The sequence below is a fragment of the Brassica napus genome, chromosome C7, assembly GCF_020379485.1.
Source record: "Brassica napus cultivar Da-Ae chromosome C7, Da-Ae, whole genome shotgun sequence".
Lineage (NCBI taxonomy): Eukaryota > Viridiplantae > Streptophyta > Magnoliopsida > Brassicales > Brassicaceae > Brassica > Brassica napus.
The window spans coordinates 2,870,847-2,879,794 of NC_063450.1; the positions used below are offsets into that span (position 1 = coordinate 2,870,847).

An 8,948-nucleotide genomic window follows, 5' to 3' on the forward strand; every position below is an offset into this window, starting at 1 on the left:
ATGGCCGTAAGTATAAGCATAGGTTCCATTCTTGCAACTTTCACGATTTTGTAAGTAGACGCCCCATCTAGCTTTCATCACCGAAGAAATAAGTTGCAGATTCAGAAGCCGCCACGTGTCCAAAAACATCCACCCTTCCCTACTGACATGGCGGCGTGTAGAGAAAGAAAATGCAACTTTATTATTATAGATATTTCATTTCACGTTGACATTTTTTCTTAAATTTAATTTAAATAATCAAAATAATAAAATAATAATTGATTTACTGTATTATAAAATAATAAGTAAAAGTCTGAATGTTAACAAACCGCATCACACTACTGTTGATACTATTAAAGGATTAATATTACTATTTTTGTATGTTTTAATATTTTAGATCAAGTAGACCATCTACTTCAAATAACCGATTATAATTTTCAAAACAATTACTATTGATTACTTATAGAATATGGTTAAATGGTTAAATGGTTTTAGATCAAGTAGGCCATCGCCAACCAAAATCGATAAAGAATCACCAAAGTTCCTTGAAAGAATTCAAGGTGATATATGTGGACCGATACATCCACCATGTGGACCATTCCACTATTTTATGGTATTAATTGACGCATCCAGTAGATGGTCACACGTTTGTCTATTATCATCTCGAAACATGGCATTTGCGAGATTTCTAACTCAGATAATCCGGACACAGTTCCCTGATTATAATATTAAAAAAGTTAGATTAGACAACGCTGGTGAATTCACATCCCAAGCATTCAATGATTATTGTATGGTAATGGGAATTGAAGTTGAACATTCTGTGGCTCATGTTCATACGCAAAATGGTTTGGCTGAATCTTTAATTAAGCGTCTGCAACTGATTGCAAGACCATTGATAATGAGATCAAAACTTCCAACCTCTGTATGGGGACATGCTATTTTGCACGCAGAAACACTCATTCGAAACAGACCGAGTGCATACCACAAGTATTCCCTACTACAATTAGCGTTTGGTCGAGAACCAAATATTTCCCATTTAAGAATCTTTGGTTGTGCAGTATATGTGCCTGTAGCACCACCACAACGAACAAAGATGAGACCACAAAGAAAGTTGGGAATATATGTTGGTTGTGACTCTCCATCAATTATAAGATACATAGAACCACAGACTGGTGACGTCTTTACAGCACGTTTTGCTGATTGTCATTTTGACGAAAATGTATTCCCAGTTCTAGGGGGAGAAAAAAAAAATGTTGGAAGTGATATAAAATGGAGTGTACCATCATTGTTATATCTTGATCCTCCTACTAAAGAGTCAGAACTAGAAGTTCGACGAATTATGCATTTACAGAGTATAACTAACCAGCTACCTGATGCATTTGCAGATACCAAGACGGTAACTAAATCTCATATACCAGCTGCAAATGCTCCTGCTCGTATCAAAATGCCAAATGAACAAGAAAAGGAGGATGACACACGAGAGCCAAAAACACGTCTGAAGCGTGGTAGACCTGTTGGTTCTAAGGATAAGAATCCTAGGAAACAGAAGAAAGCTGAAATATATGATGCACCCAAAATAGCAGAAAATATTTTGGAAGAAATAAATGATAAGAACTCTGATGAATCAGAGCATCGTGAATCGAAAGATAATCATGAGATTTCTATTAATTACATCCATAATAAAAAGATATGGAAAATGAATGAAAATGATGACATTGGTGATGTTTTCTCATATCTTATGTCAAATGAGGTAAATGAAGATACCGATGATCCAGAACCGAAATCCATATATGAATGTCAAAAGAGACATGATTGGAATAAATGGAAAGAAGCAATACAAATCGAACTTGATTCGCTTAACAAACGAAAAGTGTTTGGATCTATTGTACTCACACCTGAAGATGTGAGACCAGTTGGGTACAAATGGATTTTCGTTCGAAAACGAAATGAGAAAAATGAGATTACAAGGTATAAAGCTCGCCTTGTAGCCCAAGGATTTTCTCAAAGACCTGGTATTGATTATGAGGAAACATATTCTCCTGTAATGGATGCGATCACATTTAGATTCCTGATGAGTCTAGCCGCTAATAAAAATCTTGAGATGCGTCTCATGGATGTTGTTACAGCTTATCTATACGGATCATTATATACTGATATCTACATGAAAATCCCTGATGGATTTAAAATGCCAGAAGCATTAAGTTCCAAACCTAAAGAGTTATGTGCAATAAAATTCCAAAGATCATTATATGGGTTAAAACAATCTGGACGTATGTGGTACAATCGTCTCAGTGAACATTTAACAAAAGAAGGATATGTGAATGATCCTATATGCCCATGTGTTTTCATCAAGAAAACAACATCCGGATTTGTGATAATCGCGGTATATGTTGATGATCTAAATATTATTGGAACTCAGAAGGAAATACAAAAGGCATCAGAATATCTAAAAGGAGAATTTGAGATGAAAGATCTCGGAAAGACACAGTATTGTCTTGGCCTTCAAATAGAACATTTTCAAAATGGTATATTTGTACATCAATCTACATACACCAAAAGAGTGTTGAAACGCTTTAATATGGATAAATCTAATCCCCTTAGTACTCCGATGGTCGTCAGATCACTTAACATTGAAAGTGATCCATTTCGACCACCTGAGGAAAAAGAAGAGATACTTGGTCCGGAACTACCATATCTAAGTGCAATTGGAGCGTTGATGTACCTTGCAAATTGTACACGGCCTGATATATCATTCACTGTTAATCTTCTAGCAAGATTTAGCTCATCTCCAACACGAAGACATTGGAATGGAATTAAACATGTCTTTCGTTACCTACAAGGGACTATTGATTTAGGCTTATTTTACCCTAAGATTCAAATGGTCAAATGGTTGGTTTTGCAGATGCAGGATATCTTTCAGATCCACACAAAGCCCGATCGCAAACAGGATATGTTTTTACGATCGGAGGCACTGCTATATCTTGGCGTTCTCAGAAACAAACGCTTGTGGCTACCTCTTCAAATCATGCTGAGATCATCGCACTCCATGAAGCAAGTAAAGAATGTGTATGGCTAAGATCAATCAGCCAACACATTTTTTCAAGTAGTGGGATTGACAAAAGTACGGGGCCAACTATTCTATATGAAGACAATGCAGCATGTGTTGCTCAAACGAAGGAAGGATATATCAAAACCGATAAAACAAAGCATATTCATCCAAAGTTCTTCTCATACACTCAAGAGCTCGAGAAGAAGAAAGAGATTGAAGTAAGATATGTCCGATCATGCGACAATGCAGCCGACCTCTTCACAAAAGCACTTCCTACTTCGGTATTCAGAAAACATGTCCATAACATTGGAATGCGTCATCAGAAGGATCTATGACTGCTCAATCGAGGGGGAGCTTACGTAGTTGTACTCTTTTTACCTAACTATGGTTTTTCCCATTGGGTTTTCCTAGAAAGGTTTTTAACGAGGCAACAAAGACGTTAAGCGAGAGCGGAGAGTGACACCGGTCCCCAAGGGGGAGTGTTACGAAACTTAATTTAATACAAGATGGATTATCAAGGGGAAGTGTTATAAGATAAACTTTGAAATGATCCTCCACTCCTTTACCAACTCAAGCACTATGATCATCTACTCATCAAGCACTATGATCACCCACTCATTTACCAAATTAAGCACCATCTTTGTTATTTTATGTATTGTTGTTCACTATAAATACCATCACTCATCTCACTCTTTTGTACACCAAAAAACAAGAACAAGAGTTTATAATCAAAGAATAATTACATCTTCTTCTTCATCCTTATAATAAACTCTCTCCCTTATATTAGTGTTATTTGCTTCATACGGGTATTAAATTCTACTCTTATTTAAACTAGAGGCGATCCCGGGCTACGCCCGGGTTATTTTGTATGAAAATTATTAGTGACATATCAATGTTGATGAAACAGTCTATGTTAAATTGTAGAAAATAATCAATTCACACATTAGAATGTTTGAATAATATAATGTTTTGAAAATCTTAAAAAAATAACTTTAATCTTTTTAAAATTTATGTATGTTATAAATTATGTGTAGAAGGTAAGTTGTCCTTATCATTATTAAGAGGAAATGTTAAAGTCTTAAAACATAGAAGAAAAAAACATAAATAAGATGGTAGAATTTTGACGAAGAGGTTCATGGAAGGGATGAAGTTTGATGGAAGGGAAGGAGTTTCCGTGTTGGGGAGCCTGAAATTTATTTTTAAATATATCAGTGAACATAGATTGGTATTAGTTATCAATTAATTAGATAGTAGAGTAGGGAGACGTACTTGTAAGTAGTGAGGTAACCTTCATCACGGAAGGAGTTTTAGTTCTGATTCATTTCTGGTGGTACCTCGAGTGCTGCATAGTAGATAGATATGAATTATTAGATAGATAACCACTTAGAAATCTTCCATGAGATTCTGAGTTTTGAATTTTACTTACTCTCATGTGGATGAAGGCGGTTGAAGATTTCTTTGTAGACTATGTTCTTCACTTTTTGTTTGTGTGAGTCTTTGCCTTTGATGATTTTTAGTCCTGTTTTGCTTGTTACACGTGAGAGGGCCACGTAGAGTTGACCATGTGAGAAGACCGGTCTAGGAAGGTATAGGATAACCTCTTTTAAGCTTTGGCCCTGGCTTTTGTTGATTGTCATCGCATAACACAATCTGATAGGAAACTGGCGTCGACGTAAAGTGAACGGTAGCTGTGTATCCCCATGCAAAAGGACTACTCGTGGGATCAAAACTTCATTTCCAATGTGGGAACCAGTAATTATATCTGCCTTAAGCACTCTTTCGCCTATGTGGGTTAGGATCATATGGGTACCATTACATAATCCTTTTGTTTGGTTTTATGTTTCGCAGAAGCATAATCGGGGCCCCAACTTTGAGAGTGAGTTTATGGGAAGGCAATCCTGGAAACTCCATCGAGTTGAGATACTCAACAGCGTATAGTGTTTCATTTTGGTTAGATTGAGTTTCTGAAACCTCAAAGCTATCGTAACTGTACTAGTCTTTTGACTCTCCGGTGGTTTTGGAGATTGTATACGCATTGATTTCATCGACTGTATCATTTCGGGGCGTTAGGATAGCTTTATCGGTGTAGGAACTTTGGGAGGCCTCTATTTGGTTGGTATCACCATACGCTGCATCGACAACTTGCTTTAGTGACTCTTCTTTAGTCTCTTTGAGCAATGTTGGATCGATATTTAACATTTGGTCATGGTAGCCATCGTCTGCGTCTACCTTTTCTGATTCTGGACGACCTTCACCGACTTTGAGAAGCCAATCAGAGAACTCTTTTTCGTCCTGGTTGACTCGCATATTTGTCTTCAAAGGGAACTTGTGGCAAAAATTCCATAGATATGAATGACATATCGAAGCTAAGACGGTATCAGCTCGACTCCCTTGTGGAACTACCGGTAGGATTTGTCTAAAATCACCACCTAACAAAACCGTTTTTCCGCCGAAAGTTTGATCCTTTGCGTGTGGGTTTTTTATAGACATTATGTCCTTCAAAGTTTTGTCAAGTGCTTCGAAGGCATGTTTGTGCGTCATAGGTGCCTCATCCCAGATTATGAGGTCCGTTTTCTCAATGAGTTCAGCGAGCATCGTACCTGGTTTGATGTTGCAGAGCTTATCTTCGTCGAGCTTCAAAGGAATATTAAAGCGTGAATGAGCTGTTCTTCCGTTTGGTAGTAGCAATGCGGCTATTCCTGAAGAAGCTACCGGGAGAACGATTTGTTTTTTCGAGCAAAGTCTGGATATGATGGTTTGATAGAGGAATGTTTTTCCTGTACCCCCTGCGCCATGTACAAAGAATAGTTTTCCATCTTTTTTGTCAACAGAGTCTAAGACTGATTCGTAAATTGCACGCTGCTCGGCGTTAAGCAAGTTGTACTGACTGTCATGTCTGAGCGTTTCTTCGGCAACATTCTAATCCATTTCTTGGTTCCACAAACTGTTCCCCAATTCTCTTAGCAAAACTTGTTTGATCTTAGGCATCGCTTTAATATCGTTTAAAGAACGGTCTTGCATGCGCATCAACTTTTCCACTTCGATTAACGTGTACTGCTCAAGGGTCTCATCGTCCAGCTCCAGATTTGTGTGGCCTAAGATCCTTTGCCTCTTGTGGAGTATGTCCTCGCTCATTGATTTCCATGAGTGCTCCCATAGTCCTTTGGGGCTTGCAACGAAGCAAGTGTTTAGAAAGGTGACAAACATATCACGGAGTTGGTATGGGGTGGCTGTTCTAGCACCCTCCGACATACTCTCGAGCCATTCAACATCATCATCCAAATAGCCTCGTGCGTGGCAACCCGATTTGAAGTCAGGGTATTTCACGTCGTTGAAAGTTTTCAGCTCGTCATAACTTCTAGGACCTTTAATCTTATTGATGAGGATCCTCAGATAGTATCGATCACCTGCTGATGGATGGACAGCCACAATTCGCCCAATGGTTTTTCCTTTCTTACGTTCATACCAGACTTTGGAATTGTTGTTCCAGACGAAATATTCTGGTATTTGCACATAAGTTAATGTTCGTGCAAATGCTGACCGTCTGCATAATACCATCCATTCAGTAAACATTGTCTTCTCAATACCTGGTTTGCGGATTACGCGGCCGAGGTTATCAGTTTCTTTAATGGTGATGTTATGCTCACCTTCTAAGTGAATGATAAGCTTCTCAACGGACGACTTTCTTTTGTGTATGTGAAATGCGAAAGTCCGCTACATGGACTCACAAGCTGACAAATACCGGGCTTCGATGTATTCTTGGATCTCATTCCGTTGCTTAATCACTTTTTCCTTTGGTTCTCCAGAAGAAACTGTGTCAGACGTAGTTGCTGTATTTCCTTTTTCAATAACTGCGGATGCTCTGTCAACACCTTTGGTTATGTACTTGAATAAGTACTTCACTGCACTTGTACGATTACACCATTCCACATTGATATGAGCCTCGTACTTCTTTAGGAGGTTAATGTTATGAGGTACAACAAACGTGTTGTTTAGGGTTGCCCCATTTTTAACCACAGACCCATTTTCATTTCGGCGGCGACGATATAACACATACCCTGATTTGTCAATCGAAGTACTGTCATTATAAGGCCGAGGATACTTCTTTGTGCACACATTATTTTTCATACACGGTGACTTCGGATTAATGACACCACATGGACCATGGATCATGTGTTTTGTCACTAAATTATAAGCTTCTGGGTCTTCTTCTTTGTTTGGGAGCTCGGCTGAAATAATCTCATCTACCTCTTCCGAACTTGGTGTTCTAGATGAGTTTCCAAACCACAATAATATATGTGCATGAGGGAGGCCTCTTTTTTGAAACTCTATTCTGTGGAGAGCTGCAGTGTATGGCTTGAAGAAAGTTCCTTTTTTGAAATCCTTCAGTAGCTGATCTAACTTCATCTTAAAGACACGACATTCAATGTCTGGTCTATCATTGGGGGAGTCTCCACCGTATATCTCAAGATGTTCTTTAATCTCTTTCCAGTTAGGATTGGCCGTCATTGTGATAAACAAATCCGGGTTCCCATATTCTCTGCAGATAGCCATCGCATCATGGTATTTCTCAACTAAGTATCGAGGCCCGCCGGTGAAACTTGGCGGCAGTATGAACCTTTGTCCAATAATTTTAGCATCAGTGTCACCCTTGCTAACAGCATCGAGTACATTACTGTAGAGCTCGGCTCGCAAAACATTTTGATTATTTCTGGCCCACCTTAGCCGATCTTCTTCGATTTGCGTATAAACGTCCACAACATATTGATGGAGGAGACGGCCCCCTTTAACCAATGTCATCCCCTGGTTAGGACGTGTCTGTATCTGAGCAGCGTAGTACTGGCGTATCGTCAGGAATTGCCTTGTTTTCGAGGTGCCTGTCTCAAGATGTAATGAGATTTCGGGGTGAAATCCATACTCACCACGTGGAAAGAGAAGAGGATATTGGAGGCTCATGTACAGAGGGTGGTCGTCACGGATCTGCTGCAAAGTGTCAGATTGGAATTGAACCACTATATCTCGTACTCCAATTGTTGATGACATATCCCCTACGATAAGGCCTGCGACCTCACTCGTACTCGGGAGATCGTATTCTTTACCTTTCCCTTTATCTGAGAGCAACCTTATTTTAAACTCTTGCCCGCTGCCTTCGTAGTAGTCACGTGCCCGTCGGAAAAGCTTGGCTAAACAGTTATTCTCATCAAGCATCTCGATGAGGCGCGCTAAGGTTGTCTCATCAAGATTACCTTCTGTTGAGGTTTGGCCCATCGCGTTTAAACGGTTTCTGACTTCGTTGCCCGTATCAAATATATAAAGCTGGAGATATTCGGGGGGACGACCTTGTCTCGGTATTAGCGAGCCAATTCTATGGTGGGTTTGACCTTGGATCCGTATAGTGTAGGGTCCGGGAGCATTCACCACCGTATAATCCATCTTCATTCCAATGGAGGTGAAAGCCAGTACCGAATTATAGACTCGAATGGTATCTCGAAACCACCTATGCTGAAGAAGTTCTTCTAACATGGGTGGGGGTTGATTGATCGGTGGAAGCTTTATTTGGCCATGGTGACAGCAAATAGTGAAGGTTAGTTCACCTGTTCTGAAGTCTTTACCGGTACTCTCTGAAGTCCACATTAATGCACCACATTTTGTGCATTCTACGATGGGGTTATCTTCGGCTTTAGATGTGGAGCCTTTATCTGTGGTTAAAGGTGTTTTAAATTGTTAAGACATTGTGGTTAGTATTTTTATAGTTAAAAGCGTTTAATATATTATAAAGAGATATAATATTTTATGCACCTAACATTTATCGATATTAGCTTTTAATTTATTGTGCTCAAATTTTGACATTGATTTAATATATGAGTTGAAAATATGCACCTTTCTTTGCAGTTCTTGTTGGGTGTAAGCCATGAGATAC

At 39.0% G+C, this 8,948-nt stretch overlaps 1 protein-coding gene across 1 annotated transcript; it reads right to left on the reverse strand.

The window, feature by feature from the left end:
- Positions 1-5,020: 5,020 nt before the first annotated feature.
- On the reverse strand, positions 5,021-8,296 carry LOC106442673. Its single transcript, XM_048763893.1, has 3 exons — positions 6,771-8,296; positions 5,999-6,572; positions 5,021-5,947 (listed from the first exon to the last, which is right to left on the reverse strand). Exons 1-3 carry the CDS (start codon positions 8,294-8,296, stop codon positions 5,021-5,023), a joined length of 3,027 nt encoding a protein of 1,008 aa, XP_048619850.1.
- Positions 8,297-8,948: the final 652 nt, after the last annotated feature.